Below are 23,152 nucleotides of genomic sequence, written 5' to 3'. Positions count from 1 at the left end.
AAGCCTCCTGGCCGTCTTTGCATGCAAGAGGGGGACGTGCAGGAGCCCCTGAGGGCCAGCCAAGGCAGGGTGACCCTTGGTGTCTACAGAGTGAGGAGGGGGGAAGCGGAGGCCAGGTGGAGGGAGCAGGGGTGTGGAGGGCAGCTGGAGAAGCACACAGGCACAAACCGCACACGTGGGGAAGCCCATACTGGCCGTGCAGGCGAGGGAGGGCGATGCCATACCAATGGGCACGGGGCATCCAGTCCGTCCAGCCCTGGTAACCCCGGCTCCCCTTTCTCTCCTTTAAAACCTCGGTGTCCCTGTTCACAAAACCAACCACGATGATTATTTCGGTCAAGGGTGGCCAGCTCCGACTGTGGCGTGGAGAGGCCCAGTCTTATCTTGGCCAGGATGCAGGACCCTTAGGGCATCTACAGGTAAACCTCAAACCCCAGTTGATTCCTGCCTTCCCAATTCAGCCTCTCTGCTCTCTCTGGCTCCAGGAACGTTGAGCTTGGTGACGTGTCCATCCAGACCCCTCTCTATTTAGAGACGCACTTGGCGTCAGCACACACGAGCTTCAACTTAATGCATCATAATTTCAGGACCTTCCAACGGGATGAGGGACACTTGAGAAGCCCAGCAGATGTGCCATGAATCATTCCTCATTGGCTGGTTTGGGAAGGCTTCCTGGGGGTGTCTGTCTACTGACCTTGGTCTGCAGTTTTGCAGGTTTGGGCTGGATGGCTGGTGGGCATTGAGAAGCTGTATATAAAAGCCCCTCTCTGGCCTCGTTCTGCCCCATTTGGGGCAAAGATGACCCTCAGGAGATGCTAGCCCTGGTGTCCTGCATCCTGACCAAGTGGGAATTCAGATGACTTGAACTGCTGGCCACTGAGGTGGCCCCAAAACAAAGAAGGCAAATGGGGGTGGTTCACAAATGCTACCCTGGCTTCCAAAGCCATCCCGGAGCTAAGCGCCGAGGCCTGCTCCCAAATCCCTTTCCTTGTGGTGTCTCCATTTCCACACATCAATTGTTCAGCATCTTCAAAGGGAAGGGATTTAGCGGGAATTGCTTGCAGCTGTGGTTTTAAGGCAACACCAACAGCAGGCAGAATTTCATCGGCCACATGAGCAGACCGGTTTTGGTAGTGGCAATGGAGTCATTCGGTTTTCATCTTAGTTTATTTGCCTTCTTTGTTTCCAGCTTGCAAACCTCCAGGAAAAAACAGAAAAACCAAGTGATAGATGGAAACATACCAATGGACAGGGGGCATCTAATCCAGGCGCTCCTTGGTCTCCCTTATCCCCCTTAGGCCCTCTAGAGCCTTTCTTCCCCCTCTCCCCCTGTAAACAATGGTTTAGTCCAAGAAAAAAAAAAAACATCAAAACTTTAGGATCATTCATGTGTTAAGGTTAGAGACAGAAAAAAAAAGGGGGGAAATAGATTCTCTCAATTAGGATAGTCTCCTCAACAGGATTAGGGATCAGTGTCCACCCCACCCCACAAAGAACCTGAGTATTTGGCTAAGGCAGGTGTGCGTGTGGGTCAGTAGGGCTGAGAGCCAGAGGTGGGAGGAAGTGCAGATGGATGATACTAATTCTGAGCCCGGAATGCATCTATATAATGGACAGGGGGACCCATTTCCTTCTCTTTGAGGGTTCATTTTTTAAGGGGTCTGGGACTTCCCTGGAGTCAAGTGGTTAAGACTCCCATCTTCCAATGCAAGGGGTGTGGGTTCGATTCCTGGTCAGGGAACTAAGATCCAATGTGCTACACAGCCAAAAGTAAATAAATAAAAGATCATCATAGATCACTCATATTAGAAAAAAAGGGTCTGCCCTAACAGCTTGTGTCCCAGTTGAGTCCATCCCTTTGACATTCTCTTAGGAGGCAGGGTGATTTTGTTCAGAGCCCTGGTTGTGTGTGCGTGTGTGTGTGTGTGTGAACCTGGCATGCAGGCATGTGCGGCACACATGGTTGTCCACGAGCTCGTGTGTGTGTACACGGTGTGTGCATGCATGAGTGTGTGCTCTCACGTGTGTGTGCAAGTGCATGTGTGTATGTTGTGTGTCTGGGTTCTCAGCTGGGTCCTCCCGTTCTCTGGCCCATCCTGGCCTGAGGTCATGGGCAGCTACTTGTATACGGATATGTTGACTCAAGGCATTCATTTGTTTCTGAAAAGCTTCAGTAAACATCATCTTTCTAAATTGAACTCTATTTTACATATGTCAAGGTCACTCTCCATTTAAAGAAGGGCTGTGGGAAATTCTGTGTAATGAAATTGAGTTGGGGTTTAATATGTTGGATTTCTTTATAAGGGACCAAGCATGCCCCTGGGAAGTCTCCTTGGAACTCTCCTTTATTGAAGGCCGGTTGTCTCAGGCTTGGGGGCTTCCACTGTGTGTCTCGGGGTGGGTAGCCTAATGGTCAGAGAGAAGGCTTGCAGCTGAATGAGATTTGCCTCTTATCAGCCACGAGACTTTGGGAGCTTACTTAACCTCTCCGAGCCTCAGTTTCTTCATCTGTAAAGTGGGGATAATAACACCGCCCTCAGAGCATTGTTGCAAGGTCTTTGTGCACATTTAGTGCTTAATACCGGAAAAGGCAATGGCACCCCACTCCAGTACTCTTGCCTGGAAAATCCCATGGGTGGAGGAGCCTGATAGGCTGTAGTCCATGAGGTCGCTAAAAGTTGGACACGACTGAGCGACTTCACTTTCACTTTTCATTTTCATGCATTGGAGAAGGAAATGGCAACCCACTCCAATGTTCTTGCTTGGAGAATCCCAGGGACGGGGGAGCCTGGTGGGCTGCCGTCTATGGGGTTGCACAGAGTCAGACACGACTGAAGCGACTTAGCAGCAGCAGCAGCAGCAGTGCTTAATACTGGCATATAGGGATAAAGGGCTTCTCTCATAGCTCAGTTGGTAAAGAATCTGCCTGCAATGCAGGACACGCAGGTTCGATCCCTGGGTCGGGAAGATTCCCCTGGAGAAGGAAATGGCAACCGGCTCCCGTAATCTTGCCTAGAGAAGCCCATAGACAGAGGAGCCTGGCAGGCTACAGTCAATGGGGTCGCAAGAATCCAAGAGTTGGACACGACTTAGCGACTAAACCATCATAGTGATAAAGCAGTTGCCTGCCAATGCAGGAGCCGTAAGAGACGCAGGCTTGACCCCTGGGTCGGGAAGTTCCCCTGGAGGAGGAAATGGCAACCCGCTCCAGTATTCTTTCCTGGAGAATCCCAGGGACAGAGGAGCGTGGCGTGGCAGACTACAGTCCATGGGGTTGCAAAGAGTCAGACACGACTGAGGCGACTTAGCCCACATGCGTGCACTGGCCTCTAGTGTGTGCTCAGTCATGACCGCAGCTTCATAATAAGAGCAGTAACAGTCGCCACTTCTCGTCAGCCACCGTAGGAGCCAAGGCTGCCGAGAGGCTGGGCCTCCTGTCTACTGCGTTCCAGCAGTGGAAGGCTACAGGGTTCCTTAGAGGGAGGCAATGGATAAGAATACTTAAGACGTTTCTCCAGGCCTTTGAAAATTACCCCCATTTCTTGATTTCAGAGGTTACCTGCAACTGCCAACGCATCCTTCTGAGTGAGTTTTCTAAAATGCAGATGCCTACTGAGCGTGTTTAAGAGGCACTGTGTCTATGCATCTTAGGGGCCATGGCATTGGCTCTAAGATAGGCCCACCAATGAGGAAATCACGGGACCGTTAACCTGCAGACAGTGGACAAGCGAAACCACTTGCTATTGGGATGAGGAAGCCCCGTGGGACCCTTCCTCAGGAAGGTGCCCCTTATACTCTGGGTGAGGCCAGCACAAAAGTGAGCACAGTTCCTTAAGTTCAGAGGCTGAGCAATGCTCCCAGGAGTGGGGCTCTGCAGGTCCTGATGATGGGCCTGTGGGGGAAGAGGGTTAGCCGAGGTCCCTTCAGGATGGGAAACTTGCACTCTGGGCTGTCAGGTTCTAAGGGCACAGGAAGTGGCCTTATTGGGTGCCCCTTGAAGACATCAGAGTCGTAACTTCACCTATATCCTCGCTTCTCCCTTTCCCCAAAGAGGACATGAAAAGGGCCCTGGTGCAGAGGGGTGTCAAATTGGTGTGGGAGGCAGGCAGGCAGAATCAAGTGGCAGGGCGTTCTTAAAAAATGAACAACACTGCTTTTAGAGGAAATAAACTGAAGCTGGAGGACTGGAAGGGAAAGGATGAGGCTATGGGATTATTCTAATGGGTGAACCTATCGAGAGGGAGAAATATTCAGGGAGTAAAGGGAGGAAGAAGCAGGCCCAGGCCGAGAGAGAGCAGATGGGGGAGAGGAAGGAGGCAAGGGGACCTGGGAAAGCAAGACGCAAAAACGCACGTGCCCACACATGCAAGCATGCACACACACACACACATACACACACACTGCAGATGGCACCTCTCGGAGAGTGACAGAAGCTGCATGAATGCTCCCAGACCTTTCAGTTGGCTGGTTTGCAGGAAGCTGCGCAGTGAAACCCAATTTTCCTGATGCCCTGATTGCCAAATTCACACTACCCTTTACCCTGTGATGAATTTTTTCATCCTAAAAGTGGCTAAATTCACAGAGCTGTTAAGGGACAAGGAGAATACCCCTAGGGACAAGGACAGACTCTTTCCCCTGGCATGTGTGTCCCCTAAGAAAACTGCCTGTCTTGGCCTCTGGGCCTTGCCCACCACTATGAGGACCGTCCTCCTTCCATGAGCAGAAAGGAGGCCCCAAGACCACTCTCTGGTGGGACTCGGAGTAGCATAGTCTTAAGGCTGTGTCTTGGGTCACTCGGAGATAGGATAACAGACCTGGGGCCCCCATGCGAGCCTCTCTGATGGAGTGCCCCAGGTGTGATGTGAGGCTAAGTTTGGGAGTCCCCTTCCATAGCCAGTGGGGATGAAGGACTTTGAACATCTCCAGCTTCACCTCCACGAACAGTAATGAAACTTCCAACCTGAACATCACCTAAGCACTTCTGGCCAAAACCTGGATCAAAGTGTCAGCATTCTGAGTTTCCAGGTGCCATACCTGAGTTTCCAGGTCATGTCACAGAGCTGACTCTGCTTGGACCTTTCTTCATTTTGGAGTCTTTTATCACCAAACCCTCATCTCTCCCCCCAAAAGCCCCATTAGGGCCAGTGGTATAAAGAGGTCTGAAAGAGGAGATGAGCTGTAGGGGGTACACTTCTAGGACATTCTGGCATCCTGAGAGTCAGATCTCTCGGATGGAAGAATTATCTGGCTCTTGATTTGGAAACCTGCCCTTTGGAAGAAGTCTACTGGTTTTTTATGAGGCACTCCAAGGAAGGTCCATATAACTTGCCTGTTTTCTGGACTTGATTTTTACTAAGTGATATATTGCTAATTTATATGTGGGACAGGGGAGAAGTATATAAAACCTTAGAATAGGAACTGGAGAAGAAATATTTTCCCACTGAATCATGGGGCCTCAGTGGCTCATTCAATGACCTCGGTTCTTTAAGCATCAGAGCCACTAGCCTCCCACCTTCTCTCCATCTGTGACAAGGGTATTGAAAAATTTTATTTATTTATCGGCTGCACTGCACAGTGTGTGGGATCTTAGCTCCCCGACTCGAGCTCCCTGCATTGGAAGGGCAGAGTTTTAACCACTGGACTCCCAGGGAAGTCCTGACAAGGGCATTTTCTTGCCTTGCTTCTGCCTCTAGAGCAACACAGTCACCACCACTGCAAGGATTGGTTTTGTAGCCTTCCAATGGCCCAGTGCCTCAAGCCAACTGAAAAAGTCTTAAGAAAGAGGCTTAACAAGTATTAACTGAACATAACAAAGAAAACCAGAACATTCCAGAAATAAATTAGAAAGGAAGTTAGTATGCCAACTGAGAGGTGGAATGATCAATTATTTCAGTGGCCTGAACTCTTGGATGCCAGTGTCAGAGATGGGCTTTCCAGGCCGCCTTAAGTGGCTGGCTTATTTCTAGAAGTGGGTCTGTTTATTCCAGTGGTTTATTCCGAGCCTCTCTGATGGGGTACCCCAGGTGTGATGTGAGGCAAAGTTTAGGAGACCCCTTCCATAGCCAGTGGGCGTGAGGGGCTTTGAACATCTCCACCTCCACAAGCAACAGTGAGGCAACAATGGGCTTTTCATGGACAGTCTGAGAGGGGTAGCTTTGCCTTTCCTTGCCTGATCATAGAATATATGGGATAAATGGATTGCTTCTGACCAGCTGCCAGAAAGGAAACTTTAGGGATATGGAACTGTTGAGTAAAGCCATCTTAGATGGAAGAGACTGGTGCTGATGCCGGATTTAAATGTACAGATTCTGGCATGCTCCATTCACAAACGCTCTGTTATCAGTGCTCAAAGATCAGCCAGAAGGCCGGGCTTCTGCAAGTCCCCTGCTCTGTGTCTAACTCTCGTGGGGACTCAGAACGTGTTATTATAGTTTGGAGCATGTTTCCCCTTCTGTTCTTCCCACTCTTTTTCTGCCTCTAAGATCCTTGAATATTATTCCCACTAGAAGTTGCTCTTGGCCTTCTAGGGGACGTGCACCCCATTGAGAACCACTGTGACGAGGCAGCCAACAAGACGTTCTAGAAAGGAAGCCAAAGGCCAGCCCTTGGTCAGATCTTGTGAGATGATTGCTGCTGGGCACCAGTGTGCCATGTGGCCGCGAGGTGGCCGTGGGTGCCGTGGACACTCAGGACTGTGTCCTGGTGAAGATGGCAGAAACTAAAGGAGGAGCAGGGTCCTTGGAAGCCATGAGTCATGCCATAGTCCTGCTGACTCTTTCCAAGAGAAACAATGGCTGGGATCCTTCTGAAAGGCTTGCCTGTGTACAACCGCTGTCTGCTTGTTCTTGGAGCTGGGATTTATTTTCTCTCTCACCAGTGACCTGGGATGCCTGGTAAAACTAAGTGTCAAAAGACTAGGACTCGGCAATGATGGATGTAAAAATCTCGTTTAGGGCCCATTATCAGGGCAGCCTAGAGAGAGCTGGGCTTGTGACCCCTGTCACTGGATGGCGATGCTAATCTGATGGTCGCCCTGGGACTCAGCCTCCCCTTTCCTCGTGGAAAAATACGTGCTACAATTCCAGGATTGGGTCCCTAGGCTCCCTGAGTGCCACGGATTAAGCCCCTCACTAGAAAGTCTTTTAATTTGGAACGATTCATCAGGAAAAGCTGTGTTCCCACATCGAGTCAGAAATCCCTGGTTGGTCATTCCACCTCGCCACGAGGACGTTAGTGATCAGAGCCCAGGTGTGAGGACTCAGACTGACCCGGTTTCCTTTGTCCCCGGGTGGTCCATGTAAACCCTGCAATAAATCAGAGAAGCAAAGACACATTCAGGAGAAAACACAGGATGGCCACACAGTCCTTCCTTCCAGGCTCATAAAGCTCTTTGCTGCTAAGTTGCTTCAGTCGTGTCCGACTCTGTGCGACCCCATAGACGGCAGCCCACCAGGCTCCCCCATCCCTGGGATTCTCTAGGCGAGAACACTGGAGTGGGTTGCCATTTCCTTCTCCAATGCATGAAAGTGAAAAGTGAAAGTGAAGTCGCTCAGTTGTGTCCGACTCTTCACGACCCCATGGACTGCAGCCCACCAGGCTCCTCTGTCCATGGGATTTTCCAGGCAAGAGTACTGGAGTGGGGTGCCATTGCCTTCTCCAATAAAGCTCTTTACTGGTGCCTAATTCATCAGAGACAGGTTTCATGAGCCCATTTTACAGAAGGGGTACAAAGGAGAACACCTGCTCAAGGAACTGGACCTAGAGACGGATAACGAGTTATGGGTAAAGTCAGACGCAGTTCTGGTTTCTCACTCTGCAGCCAACACCCTGGCCTGGGGTCGGGTTCTTCTAGACAGGAGCAAAGACCACTCCTGGATAGGCAGGTGTTCGCATGGCTTTCCCGCCTGCCTCTTCTTCTTTTTTAATTGGAGGATAATTGCTTTACAATAATTGTATTGGTTTCTGCCATCCATTAATATGAATCAGCCATAAGTATCTATATGTCCCCTCCCTCTTGAATCCCCCTCCCACCTCCTACCCCATCCCATCCCATCCCTCTGGGTTGTCAGAGTACCGACCAGATTTGAGTTCCTAGATCCCACCTGCCTCTTGCTAGAAAAATGACTCCAAAACTCCTGAGCCCCTCTTTTCAAGGCGCAAGTTGCTCTTTTTATCTTGATTATTTTTTCCTTCAATTTTCTTTATTGTGGTAAACTATGGCGCTACTGTTAAAGAACCTGGCTTTCAATGCAGGAGACATAAGAGATGTGGGTTCAATCCCTGGGTCAGGAAGATCCCCTGGAGGAGGGCATGGTAGCCCACTCCAGTATTCATGCCTGGAGAATCCCATGGACAGAGGAGCCTGGTGCACTACAGTCCATGGGGTCGCACAGAGTTGGACATGACTGAAGTGACTTAGCACACAGCACAAAATTTACCTTCTTAACCATTTCCCAGCATTCAGTTCAGTGGTATGAAGTACACTCATATTTTTGTGTAACTACCACTACTTTCCATCTTCAAAACCCTTTTTACCTTGCAAAACTAAAACTCTATATCATTAGACAGTAACTACTCATTCCACCTTTCACTTAGCGTTCTACTTTCTGACACTATGGTTTTGACTACTATAAATGCCTCATACAAGTGAAGTCATACAGTATTTGTCTTCCTGTGACTGGCTCATCTCACTTACATGTCCCCAAGGTTCACTGTAGTGTAGAATGTCAGAGTTTCCTTCCTAAGACTGGAAAATACGCTATTGCGCATGTATCCCACGTTTTGATTATTCATTCATGCATCTGCAGACACTTTGGTTGCTTCACAGTTTTAGCTATTGCAAATGATGCTTCTGTGACTAAACCTCTCTACAAGGCTGCTTTCAACTCTTTTCCCACTTGTCTTCCACTGGAGAGGGATGTAAAGCAAAGACTGGCTGGAGGTGCCAGGCACTGCCGAGCATAGAGCCCAATTAGTGTACAACCTTCAAGTGGGTGGGAAACCAATGTCCTGTCCCTCGCAGGCAGCCGACTTTTATAACCCAGCAAGGAGAAGTCCATTGCAAATGGGAAGCCAGCCCCCTGGGAAGCTGCCTGTCTTGGGAGACGTCTCCCTGTGTCTCATGATCTGGACGTGGCTCTGTCCCTCCGTGAGGGCAGGGTCCATGGCACTGTCACCTGTGAGACCCTCACTGCATCAAACACAGAGGCCTTCAGGGAAGGGGCTCAGCCATGTGTGCCAGATGGTCCACACTGCTGAGGACCTGGTTCCCTATCAGGGGCCATGGGCCCCGGGTTTGCCTGGAGCAGAGCCCAGCAGGGGAGTTCTAGAGAATGGGCTAGTGGCAGTTGGCTGCTTCATCTGTCACAGAGATGAGAATTCTCCTTGCTTGGCCCTAGAGTTTTTGCTCCAGGCCCTGGGCATTCTGTTTTGACAGCGCTTCTGTGGTGGGGGATCCGGGCAGGTGGAGCCTCTGATCCCACGAGACTTACAGGAAGCCCAGCTGCTCCTGTTGGTCCTGTCATCCCAGGGTCACCTTTGCTGCCCTGAAACCAGAGAAAGAACACATGAGCCTTCCCTGACATGGTAACAACCTTCCGAAAGCATTTTCTGTTTTCATACGAAACCTGGGCAAGCTCTCCAGTCTCTTCAAAGAGCCTCCCAGGAAGTAAGGGCTGGGTGGAGGGTGGGGTGACTGCATGGACTATGTGCCCTGAGGAGGGGGCTTGGGAGCTCCTCTCACTCTTCTTCCACAGATCCTGGCCTCTGGGGACCGTGTGTTTGTTGGGGCGGGTGTACTGGCTGGCCACAGGGACAAGCAGGGGAGGAGGGCAAGGAACAGGAAATGGGCGTGGACAAGGGGGACAGGGAGCGAGAAGGAGGGGGGCAATGCAGAGAGAAAGAGAGCTCTGATTTCTCTCTGAAGCTGCAGGTGTCACCCCTTAGAGCAGCCACCCTGGTTCTCCAAGTGGCTGCAGAGCTCGGGGAAGTCCACATGTCTTTCCAGAAGCTCCCTCCCCCACCCCACCCTCCCCCAGTTGTGTGGTCTGAGAACTAAAGAGACAAAGCCTCTCCCGTGGGCAGAGTCAGCAGGGTGGGCTCTTACAGGTGGAGAGCCCAGCAGATGCCCACTCAGAGGTCCAGTGCCCGTGCCAGCCCTCCAGTGATGCCAGGCCCTGAGAGTGTGGAAACCAGGCCCGGTTGGGAGGAGCTGGTGTAGGGAGCTTTCCTCCCCCAACCCCTGCACCACACTGGCTGGGGGAGAGTGACCCACGAGAGCCGGTCTGACGCACAGGTCTCCTGGCTTCTTGATATCCCCAGGATTTCTAACACCACCTGGCACTATGTTCCGTGCTGCTTCCCTAAGTCGCTGCAGAGTTCAGGCATGGCTGGTGACAGCAGGGTCTGGGGCCTCGGCAGTCACCTGTGACCAAGGCCACATGACTAGAAACTGAGGGGAGGAAGCTCTCCACGTCTCTGTCCACTCTTAGTTATGAAATGAGCACCCCGGGGCCTCCCTGGCAGGGGCAGTAGTTAGGACTCAGAGCTTCTACTGTAGAGGGCATGGATTCGATCCCTGGTTGAGGAACTAAGAACCCACAAGCTGAGTGGCACGGTCAGAAAACAAATGAGCACCCCAGGCCTGCTGCACCCCCACAGGCTGGGAGGATCATCAGAGAAGACGTGCACGAGGCGCTGGCTGGGTCTAGGAGGAACAGATGGGGGCTGAGACAGCTGGGCTGATGCGGTGGCCCTATGGGTCTCAGGAACCAGGACTGAGGGCCTGAGGCAGAGGAGGGGCAGAGGGGCCTCTGGTCTACCTTGCTGGGCACTCACCCTCTCTCCCTTTGGTCCTGCTGGGCCTGGAACTCCGATTGGTCCTGGAGTACCCTGGGGAGGTGAGAAGACGCAGAGGTGAGGGCCCTGATGCTGAGGGGAGCCTGGAATCCCCGCCCGGTGCCTGGAGACGAGCAAGGTCCAGAGGCCCGGTTTTCAGGGTTGGCGAGGCCCGGCTCGTGCAGGGTGGTCATTGGACTGGGCCGCGTTCCTGTTTGGTTTTGGGGGCCTCGAGGAGAAAGCTCTCCCCACTGCCTCAGAGCCAGATTTGAGGAAGGAAACCCTTTCGCTTCACAGCCAAGCTTGCCAAGGCTGAAAACGGCAGGAGAACAGTTGCTTAGTTGGCTCCCAGAAGCGCTCGGGAGGGAGTTGACACCATCCCAGGGGTAGGGAGGCTGGGGGCTGGCACGCCTTTGCTGACGCAGCTCCACATGCAGCGGGAGGGTCTTCATGCCACAGAGACCGATGCAGACACACACACAGAGGCAGGCGTGGGAGGGTCATTCAGCCATCGTCCACCCCCACCCCGCCCCCACTGCGGGCCCTGGCCTTCAGCCTCTGGCTGGGCCTTCTGTCCCCATCCCAGGCCCTGAGGGACAGGCTGGATTGGAGAGTAGATTAGTGGATGTCTGCTGATGCTGGCCTGCCATGGAGGTGTGCCCTCTGTGCCCCAGAATTGGGGTTGCAGCCTCACAGGGCAGTGGGAGTGATCAGAGCCGTGTTGCTTAGAAACAGAGTGGGGCTTGCTAGGGTATAATTAAACATCTTCTCCAGGTTCCTGATTTACAGTGCTGCCAGGCGAAACCTATAATTCAGAGCTTCCTATTGCTCAGCCTCAGTGATTATATTTCTCGTTCAGGACATGAGGACTGGGCCTGGGCCTATGGGCGGTTCCCGGTGGCACTGGGATGTAGCTGTGACAGGTGGGGCGGGAGCAAGCGGGCAAAGACTGATTTACTTTACGTGGAAAAAAGAGACATGAGATGTTTGCGGTGGCCCCTTTGAGGGAGGAGGGAAAGCTGTGGACATCTGTGACAGAGTGTCAGAATAGCACTCTGAAGTCCACTGGTCAGCTTCAACTCCTCCCTCGAAGGCCTATAAACTGTGATATTGGAGAAGTTTCTTGGTTTCCCTAAGGGTCCATTTTCCCACCTGTAAAATGGGAATGAGAACAGGAGTGTCTGCCTCCCAGGCTGCTGCCAGGTTAGAATGGATGAAAATGTGGCATGCGTTTGGTTCTGGGCCTGACACCTAGGAAGTGCCCAATAAATGTTAGTATTGGCAAGATAGGATCACTCTTCCCGTAAACATTTTCCTTTAACTTTCTGTTATTGATTTGATGGGTTCAAAGGGGACAGAAGATATAAATGTATACATAGCACTGCTCCCCTCTGTCCAATATGAATAAGTAGTTGAGAGGAAGTCACGGTTTCTCTGATTTCAGCCACAGATAATCCCTCTAGCTCAGACTGGCCACCTGGGAAAGGTGTGCTGGGTGCAAGGAGGATAGAGAGAAAGGGACTGTGGTGTGAGGCAGATGTGGAGAAAGGAGTGGGTGTCAGAGGCTCTCAGAACACTCAGCCTGGACTTGCCTGTGTGCTCATCTATGCCCCACCCGCCCTCGCCCATCAGTGCTGGCCTCACCCACATACGTGCCAGACTGGTGGCTGCACAGGACTAGAAAGCCCTTGTGGGCAGACAGGAGATGGACAGAGGTCACAGGAGGACGACAACACAGCACGACGGGCACATACAGACACAGTTGTGTTTGGTGGGGTTGAGTCGTGGCCCAAACCCCTAGGGCTTGAGTCCCAGGCTGAACTCAGCTTTCCTTTAGGAACAGAGTCTTTGCTACTGGAGCAGCCTCCCACCCAACATCCAGTGGTCTTGAAACTCAGATTTGAGGACCCTGTGTGCATACTATGAACAGGGAAATGAAGATGAAGGCCTATTGTCTTTGGTCAAGAGGCCTGAATAAGCACTTGTGAACTGAGCACAGGTGGCGCTTTTTGGTGTCGGTGGTGGGATAAGCCATGATTTACTGAAAAAATAAACAAAACAAAAGAAAACAAAACAGGAGGCCACAGCAGGACAGATGAAAGGGCTTATAGGCCAGGAGTGGGGTGGGGTGGGGTGGGTTGGGGTGGGTGGAGGGGTAACGGAGAAGTGAGACTCACCGGTGGCCCAGGCCTGCCGTCCAAACCTGAAGCTCCCTGGACAAAGGGAACAGTTTGACCAGAAGACAGGGAAGGGAGGAACGGGAGGGAGAAAAAGGGGCCAGGGAGGGGAGAGGTGAGTGAAGCAGTGACTCTGGACAGACATAAATGCTGGTCATCAAACCAAATGGGAGAAATAAGCTTGGGAGGACAGGTAATGGATTCACATGGAAACCAACAAGACCATGGAAACACTGAGTGCAGTGTGGCCACTGCTGAGCAAGCTGGATGGAGAGCAGTGCCAACGGCCACCCCAATCCTCTGTGCCCCCTGCTCCCCTCTCTCCTTCCATCCTCTCTCAGAAACCTCTCTCCCAAGAGGTTGCAGCATTCCAGGGAAAGAGATACAGAAAGTACATTCATGGAGAGGTGTCTGAACCAGAGCGAGTGCATCCTTCTACGACCAGTCTTACTTGGGGAAGACATGGCAGGCGGGGCCCAGGTAAGGATGGTCTCCCCAGCCTCCTCTGCATACCTGCTGATGTGAGTCCACACTAGGGGACCCCAGGAGGCTCAGCATTGGATCACAACATCAGTACATGCTGGCCTACTTCAGCTTCAGCTAGGTGGGAGGAGTTGGGCCTTGAATGATGATACTAATGCTGCCTGACATTTCTCTGGCACTTTACAGTTGGCAAAGCTCAACACAAACGCAATCCATTCATGTTATCCCAGACAGGGCCTCTTTTGTAGAAAAAGGCTTTAGGAGCAGCTGACTGCTCCTAGGACAGAGGTCTACGGCTATTTGCCCCTTGGAATTAAACCGGCTGGCAGGGAGGATGCTATTAAGACCAACTCACTAGGCAGCATCCAGTGACAGTACAGTGGGAATTAGAGCTCCTGCTCCTGTGCTGGGCTATGATGCTGCTCCGTCAGCCCACCTAGGAGAGCTGAATGTGGCAGCCAGGGAGAAGTAGCTAGGACACTCGAGGCTGGTGAAGACCGAGTTCTTGAAAGTGGCTTCCAGCTGAGCCTCAGAAATGAGCCTAGGCCTCAGGATTTTAAAGGTGGGGGAATACCCCCGGGGAAGAGGGGGGAAGGGAGCTGTTTCATCCTGGGGGAAGGATATCAGGTAGTAGGATCCTTCAGGGCCTTGCTTCTCAGTCAGGGAGCTTCCCTGGTGGCTCAGATGGTAAAGAATCTGCCTGCAGAGTAGGAGACTGGGTTCAAACCCTGGGTTGGGAAGATCCCCTGGAGAAAGGAATGGCTACCCACTCCAGCATTCTTGCCTGAAGCATTCCATGGACAGAAGAGCCTGGTAGGCTACAGTCCATGGGGTTGCAAAAAGTGGACATGACTAAGCAACTAACACTTTCACTTTTTCACAGGGCCTTGCTTCTCAGTCCTAGGACCACATAATCCTGGGACTGATCTTGCTTATGGCCTAGAAAGTTGCGGTTCTCAATCCCAGCTACCATGTCAGAATCTCCTGGGGATGATGTTAAATAACACAGATGCCTGGGTCCACCCCAACCCAATTCAAACAGAGTCTCCAAAAGGAAGTCCTGGGGAATAGCACACTTGAAAACTCCAGGTGAGTCCAGTGTACAGCCTGCATGGAGAATCTCTTCTGCAGGGTAAATAGGAAGAACTCAGTAGGATGTGCCTGGAAACAGGTTGCTGCTGTATCAACTAAAACACTTAGGTGAAGCCTAAAAATAGAACTTGAGCTAAGCATCCATATACTTTGTCTAGGCAGTATATATATATATATATACACACATACATAATTTATTTATTTATTTTTTGCTGCATGTGAGCTTTCTCCAGTTGTGGTGAGCTGGGGTTGTTCTTCATTATATAGAATGAAGAACATGGTGCCTGTGCTTCTCGTTGTGGTGGCTTCTCGTGGCAGAGCACGGGCTCTAGGCTCACAGCTTCAGTAGTCGAAGCACGTGGGCTCAGCAGTTGCTGTTCCCAAGCTCTGGAGCACAGGCTCAATAGTTGCGGTGCATGCTCCAAAGCATGTGGAAGCTTCTGAGACCAGGGATTGAACCTGTGTCCCTTGCACTGGCAGGCGGATTCTTACCCACTGTAAGACCAGGGAAATCCATCTATGCAGGATTAATACCGAGTTATCTTGAGCGGTCTGGAGCAGACAGCATGAACTGGATGTTTTGGAGCCGTATGTGGACCTCTAACATATTCTATATGGGTTGTAGTATTGCAAATAATTTTGACTTAATATTAGAAAATGAGATATTCCATCAAATGCCAGATGTCTAGCTTCCTTAGAAAAGTTAAGAGTATGCAGAAATACTGGACCGTCACTCCCCTAAGGCAAGTCAGCTGAACTGAGCAGGGACTGGGCCTTTTGAGAAGAGACACACGGTCTCCAGGAACCATAGTCCCCACTACTCCTTACTGTCCCTTTGAAGTCCATGTTAACTGTCTTTTATGAATATTGTTTGCTCTGTTGTTTTCCTAAGCCAGCAAAAGTACTTCTCCGTCCCCTTGTCTCTATCAAAAGCTGAAAAATTAAGGACAGTTGGCTCCTTTGTCTTCCGTCTGGCGCTTTCTCTGTTTATATTACCTGTTTGGTCTTCATGTCAACCCCTGGCTGAATTCCCCAATGTTTACTAGGGTCGTTGGGGCCATGAAAGTGAGCAAGGAGAGGTTTGTGGTTGAGTGGGGGACTGGAAGTCTCTCTAATAGTAAAAAGCACTTAATCATTCTGGACACAGCTTAAGACACGGGAAAAGTATCTGCTAAAGTCATCAGTTACTGTAGTCTGTCAGGCAAAATCAGCTCCTTAAATATTCCCACATTTGATGCAGTAATGAGGTGTAATCATACCTTTTGCTCTTGCTGTTTGGTTGCTGTGATTACCTTAACCAGAGCTTCTAGCCCTGCCAAGCTGGGGCAACTGGGCTTCCTATCGTTCCCCTGCTTTTTTATGGTTTCCTGGAGTGGGAGCTGGCCTTGTGCTTGGGAGAGAAGAAGCCCCAGTAGCTGGGAAAATCACTCTTTGCAAGGCTGTGGCCTCAGTAGAGGCTCAGCTTCTGGCCCAGCTGGGCCATTGACTTCATCTGTGAATTCTAGTGACTCGCTTTTTTTTCTGGGCCCATTAATACAATGATTACAGGGAATCCCAAAGTTTCCTTCCAGATCTTGAAAAACAAACAAAGTGTGCCAACCTCACTGGGGAGTGAGGGAGGGTGGAGCCCAGGTCTCTGGGGAGGGTGGTGACATGTGCTTCCCTGGAGACAGGTGAGGCAGTGACCAGGCCAGTGGGGTTCCCACTGGAGCTCGGGACACAGGAATTCACTGAGCCCAGGCCCCACATCTGGAGATGCAGAGGCCTGCCAAGCAGCCCCCGCCCTGACCTGGGACCTTTAGCTGAGATTAGAGATCTCAGGGAACCGAGCCGTGAGTGGCCTTAGCCTGCTGGGACAGGAGGATCTGACTTTTTACAAGCTTTTTGCTGTGGCCAGTGCTTAAGAGCAGAGAGCAGGGGCTCTCCTGGAGTCTGCCTGGGAAAGTAGGAGAGAGATGGAGGGACACTCCATTGTCCCAGTGCCCTCAAGTCCTCTAAGCTCGGCCCCAGTAGAGGGAGATTTTTATTTTTATTGCTTTTATTGCCTCAAATGAGCACAATTGGGACTGAGTACAATAAGGCTGTTCTTGGGCTCCCTCTGGTTCTCCAGCTGGATACTCCTTGGGGTGGTGGTGGGGACTTATCTTATTCAAATCCACATTCCTCCAGAACCTAGGCCAGGCCCAGCCCAGAGGAGGCCCTCAGCAAGAGAATTCGAGCCCACGGTCTAGTCCAGGTGGGAAAGCAAAACCCCACGGAGCTCTGGGATGCTCACAACTTTTGAACCTTGAGTTTTCCAGTGGTCTTTCCAGGGGCCCTGCTCAGCACCTCTTCAAAACCACCAGGCTGGGCTCCTCATACCAGTGTGCAGGGTCCGCGATACTTACGGGTAATCCCAGAGGACCTCGGTCTCCTTTTTCTCCCTGGACGCCTTTTTCTCCTTTTGCTCCGTCTAGTCCCGCTTCCCCCTGCAGGGAAGGGAGATGGGCGAGATCACAGAAGAGCATGGCCCAGACAACTCACCCTTGCATTCTGGGGTCCTGGAGACAGGGGTGGGTGGTGGGGAGCAGGGCAGACAGAGGAGGGAGGAGGTGGAGGTGGCTAATCCAGGGGTGGCTGGCTGGGGACTCCAGAAATCACTGAATTCTTAGCCTGGCTTCACTCATGTAGAGTCCCTTGTGTCTCTGTAGTAACTTTGAGGTGCCCAAAGGGAAAGGGGATGGCAAGAGAGAAGACAAACCCACATCAGTTCCAGGTCAGGCATTGGCATAGATGACCATTTGCCTAGCAGAGAAACTGGGATGCTGGGGATCCTGGCTGGCAAATGCCTGAAATGCCGCCACTGGATCCCTGAGTCTCCCAAACTAATCAGGGAAAGAAACTGTCCCCCGAAGAATGTCAGTGCAGGAGACACAGGCTTCCCCATACCAGCAGCTTGCAGCCTCTTGTATCCATTTGAGATGTGGGGGGAGGGCGTTGGGAGAATCCCAGGCCAGAGTCCAGTGGGCTTGGTTCCAGGAAGGGGTCCTATGCTCTGCCGCCCTCTGTCTCCCACCTATACTTCAGGGTGAGTGAAGGGTCTGGGGTAGGTTACATGGAAAAAGGATCTCATCATTTGCTAAGAATCTAACCTGTCACTCTGTAGGGTCAATCGACGGATGGGAACATTCTAAATCCAAAGCCTGTCCAGCATCAGTGATGGATGTTAATGGGACCGCAGGACTTTATTCTGTCCTAATTCTACTCCACTGGCTGAAGTGTCACATAAGTCCGTCTAGGGGAGGGGTCAGCTGGCCTGCCTCTGAAGCACTTTCTCGCTTCCCTGTCTTCACCGACAGGGCTCCTTCCTCCACCCCCTCGCCCAGCACCTGCCAGGTGACCTCATCTTACCTTTGGTCCGGGAACGCCTTGGAGCCCCTGCATTTGGAATCAAAACAAGGCACCTCAGAACTGCATTTCTGGTTAAGTCAATCTCATTGTCCACAAGCTGGACTGCAGAAGGGCAAGGACTTAGGGTATAGAGCCTGGCCTGGGATCCCCACCTCGGGGAGATAGAAGGAAATGCTAAAAGGGGTCTGCTGGGGCTTTCTGGAGTGAGGCCTGAGCCAGGCTTCCCCAGCCAGGTACTAACTGAGAATCGCTCTGTGGCCCCCACAGCTGACTCATGAGAGAATACTCAGTGTCATGAAAGGAAGATTCAGAGGGAATCCAGCAAAAGTGAAATAAATTGATATGTACAAAGTGCTTAGCATAGTATCAGGCACATCGTAAGTTTAAATGAATGTTGGTGACTGCCATTATTGCTACTGCTACTACTTGTACCAGTGGCAATGGGGTGACCCATCCTCATGGGGACTGTGAACCCCACAGAGGCAGGGACCAGCATCTATTGATCCAGGGGGAGGTTAGGGATCCTCTAGGTATAATTCAGAGGGGTCCCTTTAAAGGTGCCTTATCATCTGTAACTATGAAAGGGCCAACCTAGTGGAGTCCCGTTTTAAATGGGTCACTTTCTATTTTAATCCTGCTGGCTGGTTAGTCAGAATAGAAGGAGAAGAACAGAAGTCTGATAGCAAAGGAACGGAGTGACTCTGACTTTTGCGAGGAAGGACCAGACCCCGTGACCAGACCTCAGGGCTGTCAAGCCCGTCAGCTCTTTCCAGGAAAGCAGGCAATGCTCAGGCTCCTTGGTGTCACAGAGATGATGCCTGTTTAAGGTGGGAGGGAAGAGGAGCATGGAGGGGGCACGTGGATGTGAAAATCCCTCTGTGGAAATAGATGATAGCTGACCTAAGGCTGAGGCTAAGCCCAGTGACTGCCATGGAGAGGGGACATTAGGCCTAGTCACAGTGGACTAAAACACAGAAAAGCCCTCTAAACTTACCGGAGGTCCAGGAGGCCCCTCTGGCCCTGGTGGCCCAGGAACCTGGAAGCCAAAGGGAAATGATTAGCTCACCCTGTTATACTCTCAGTGGCCCTGCCTTTGCCATAGTCTGGGGTCCGGCTGGAGTCACAAGGGGGAAGACAGAACTACCAGCACACGGCCTCCCAAACGAAGGCTTAGAACAGGCCAGAAACTCCTAAACTCATTTCCCTACACAATGTTGGAAAAAACCCTAATGCCTCAAAATGTCTATTCTTCTAGATGTTTCTGAAAAACCAGAAAATCTGGCAGCCCCAGGCTCTTGTTCTTCAGTTCAGTTTAGTTCAGTCACTCAGTCATGTCCAATTCTTTGCTACCCCATGGACTGCAGCATGCCAGGCCTCCCTGTCCATCACCAACTCCCGAAGTTTACTCAAACTCATGTCCATTGAGTCAGTGATGCCATCCAGCCATCTCATCCTCTGCCATCCCCTTCTCCTCCCGCTTTCAATCTTTCCCAGCATCAGGTTTTTTTTCCAATGAGTCAGTTCTTCGCATCAGGTGGCCAAAGTATTGGAGTTTCAGCTTTAGCATCTGTCCTCCCAATGAATATTCAGGACTGATCTCCTTTAGGATTGGCTGGTTGGATCTCCTTGCAGTCCAAGGGACTCTCAAGAGTCTTCTCCAACACCACAGTTCAAAAGCATCAATTCTTTGGTGCTCAGCTTCCTTTATAATCCAACTCTCACATCCATACATGACCACTGGAAAAACCATAGCCTTGACTAGACGGACCTTTTTTTGACAAAGTAATGTCTCTGCTTTTTAATAAGCTAGGTTGGTCATAACTTTTCTTCTGAGAAGTAAGCATCTTTTAATTTCATGGCTGCAGTCATCACCTGCAGTGATTTTGGAGCCCCCAAAATAAAGCCAGCTACTATTTTCACTGTCTCCCCATCTATCTGTCATGAAGTGATGGGACCAGATGCCATGATCTTAGTTTTCTGAATGCTGAGCTTTAAGCGAACTTTTTCACTCTCCTCTTTCACTTTCGTCAAGAGGCTCTTTAGTTCTTCTTCGCTTTCTGCCATAAGGGTGGTGTCATCTGCGTATCTGAGGTTATTGATATTTTTCCCGGCAACATTGATTCCAGCTTGTGTTTCTTCCAGCCCAGCATTTCTCATGATGTACTCTGCATCTAAGTCAAATAAGCAGGGTGACATCATACAGCCTTGACGTACTTCTTTCCTTATTTGGAATCAGTCTGTTGTTTCATGTCCAGTTCTAACTGTTGCATCCTGCCCTGCAATACAGATTTCTCAAGAGGCAGGTCAGGTGGTCTGGTATTCCCATCTCTTTCAGAATTTTCCATAGTTTGTGGTGATCCATGCAGTCAAAGGCTTTGGCATAGTCAATAAAGCAGAAATAGATGTTTTTCTGGAACTTTCTTGCCTTTTCAATAATCTAGCAGATGTTGGCAATTTGATCTCTGGTTCCTCTGCCTTTTCTAAAACCAGCTTGAACATCTGGAAGTTCACGGTTCACGTACTGCTGAACCTGTTCTTGTTCTTGCCTGGCAACAATTACCTGAAGCTCAAGAAGAGCTTTCCCCACTGGGTGGGGCTTCAGTCCTTCGGTTTACCCTAGTCCTCACCACTCCTTATTGTTTTTTGCTAAAGCTTTTTTTTGGCTGTACCACGCAGCATGCGGGGTCTCCCTGACTAGGGAGTACCCCTGTGGCCCCCACACTGCAAGTGCAGAGTCTTAGCCACTACACCACCAGGGAAGTCCCTCTCTATTTTTTTGAACCCAGACCTTTTGCAGTCATTTGTTTCATGCTTGGTCCTGGCTGGCATTTGAGTTTGAGACCTTTAGCTTAAAGAAACAAGAGATTGGTTATCTGGAATGGAAGGAGACTGAGATGCTTCTCAAGAATATTCCTCAAGCTCCCCAGGTTGGTAACAGACAGGAGGGGGAATATGGGTCTCTATTTCCTTTGAAGGTAGGTTAAAGTAGAAGAGATCTGGACTGGAGAGTGAAGATGAAGGAACCCTGGGAGGTCTTCCTCTCAGAGGAGGATGCTGTGACGGGCAGATTCTGTCTCTGGTGAAGATGGACATCCATTGTCCATGGTCTGGGAGGAGACCTGCCCGCCCTTTTCTGAGTGGGTCCCCCCACTTCAGCTTCTGGACTCTCCTTGGATACCTCGCCTTTCCAGGGACAGAATCCCCTGGAGTGTGGCCAGCACGGGGACCCTCTGCCAGGTGACCACAAAGGAAGCCCCTGAACTTGGCAGACAGGGAACTCCTGTTGTCCCCTGGCCATGTGGAGTTTTTAGCTTCACGATACTATAGTCACCTTGTAGGGAATGCAATCTTTGCAAACTCTACCTTCTTAAAAAAAATGTTTACTACTTTTTTTCTCTTAGTATAAACAAGTAAATCATATATCCTGATGGGAGTAGAGTTTACACAAATCATGCATATATTAAAATTCATGGACCTGAAAAGTCAATTTTATTATGTGATCATTTAAAATGTTAACATTTTTAAAGGAATACAAATTCATTAACATAGTAAATTAAAGAGAATGTATACCTATGGCTGATTCATGTTGAGGTTTGACAGTAAACAACAAAATTCTGTAAAGCAATTATCTTTCAGTTAAAAAATAAATTAATTGAAAAAGAGAATTGAAAGAAAGAAAATGCATAAATATCTGAGTAATGCTAATATTTTGCTTCATTTTTTCTACACTCTTTTGATACATAAAATGTATTTGAATGTGTATCTATACTTATGATGATAAAATATATATATATATTCAGCTCTTTCACTGAATGGAATAAAAATGATTTCCTACTAGTCAGAGCTTGGAGCAGGGCTTGGCATAAGAAAAACTCTCCAACATGGGGACTATTATTACCATTAGTATTGTTGTGGTAAGTTATTTAATCATTTCCTCCTTGTTAGAAATGCAGGCTGTTTCCAATTTGTACTTTAAATACATCTGGAAGGAACATTTTTGCATATTATGTGTTTCCTGAATTTCAGAGCATTTCCTTAGGAGGCTATCCAAATAAATAACACACGTGTTCTATAATCAAGTCTGGGTTACTAAATGCTGACGGGGCTTGGTGACATTGAAGGGTGACTGAGGAGACTTCTCTGGGGACTGAGAAGGTTTGGGGGTCTCTCTCTGCGGTGGTGTTGGGGTGGTGCAGGCTCTCCCAACAAATAGCCTCTCCCTCATGCATCCTTGATTTCTCTTGCTTTCCTGGCTCTTTCCTTGAGCCTGATCCCCTCCTGTCTTATGAGAAGGTGGCTTCCATCCTGACTACTTCTCACTCCACAGTTCTCTCCTTTCCTCTTCACCACCACATTTCTCATAAGAATACTGTCTCTCCCTGGAAACCCTACCTCTGGAGCTTCTGGGCAAACTCCTACAGACGCTGCCCCAAAGACCCATCCGCTGGGGTGCTCGCCCGCCTCCCCGAGCTGCTGCCATTCTAGTGCCCACAGGTGGAGACTGCTTGCTGCGCAGGGGCGGTCTGCTTATCTCCCCACAGGTGGAGACTGCTTGCTGCGCAGGGGCGGTCTGCTTATCTCTTGTCTCCAGGCTCTAGCGCTGGGAACGGAGAGTGGCAGGCGCCATGTGAATGCCGCTGAGGGACCTGATCAGTGGAGCGAACTTCACAACGATCCTGAAACGCTCAGGAAATCTGGTTTCCTGCCCTCTTCCTGTGCCAGGCAGTTGTGAGTTTCCTTCTAGAGCACGGCAATGCTGTGCCCACTGGAGGCTGTGGCGTGATGAGGTCCCTGTCACAATCCCCGTGACACAAGCCGCAGAGCAGGCACAACCTACCTCCATTCCTGGGTCACCCTTCTCCCCTGGTTCTCCTTTCTCTCCCTGTGGACAGAAAACAACACGGCATGGATGCCAGCACTCCGGGGAGTCCGGGATAGTCACCCTCAAATCTGTGACAAACCAGACAAGGACTAGGACTAGGCTGTGTCTAGGTGTCTGCAAGGATCGCCTGGGAAGCTATGGGGGGTAACTGGCCTGAGGATGAAGACCGGGACAGGGAGCCTGTGATCACTGGCTTCCTGAATCTGAGGTTCTATTAACAGCACATGGGAGGAGAGGCTGATATTCTGCATGGATCCTATAGGGTAGAGACCCTAGCATAGACCTGGGACTT

General features: G+C 50.5%; 1 protein-coding gene across 1 annotated transcript in view; it reads right to left on the bottom strand.

Annotated features, from left to right (window-relative positions):
• Nucleotides 1-23,152, bottom strand: part of COL13A1 (collagen type XIII alpha 1 chain) — an 89,878-nt gene that overhangs the window by 4,909 nt on the left and 61,817 nt on the right. The window contains exons 28-36 of the mRNA XM_060406855.1: nt 22,816-22,860; nt 18,973-19,014; nt 17,979-18,005; nt 16,976-17,056; nt 13,014-13,049; nt 10,837-10,890; nt 9,492-9,545; nt 7,269-7,304; nt 1,243-1,329 (exon numbers count right to left, since the gene is read on the bottom strand). Of these exons, the coding sequence (XP_060262838.1) occupies nt 1,243-1,329; nt 7,269-7,304; nt 9,492-9,545; nt 10,837-10,890; nt 13,014-13,049; nt 16,976-17,056; nt 17,979-18,005; nt 18,973-19,014; nt 22,816-22,860 (462 nt within the window). The remainder of the gene's footprint in view (nt 1-1,242; nt 1,330-7,268; nt 7,305-9,491; nt 9,546-10,836; nt 10,891-13,013; nt 13,050-16,975; nt 17,057-17,978; nt 18,006-18,972; nt 19,015-22,815; nt 22,861-23,152) is intronic.

This window comes from Ovis aries, chromosome 25 (genome assembly GCF_016772045.2).
Source record: "Ovis aries strain OAR_USU_Benz2616 breed Rambouillet chromosome 25, ARS-UI_Ramb_v3.0, whole genome shotgun sequence".
Taxonomy (NCBI): Eukaryota; Metazoa; Chordata; class Mammalia; order Artiodactyla; family Bovidae; genus Ovis; species Ovis aries.
The sequence above is the reverse complement of the archived record's forward strand: the minus strand, read 5'-3'. Positions and strand labels throughout refer to the sequence as shown.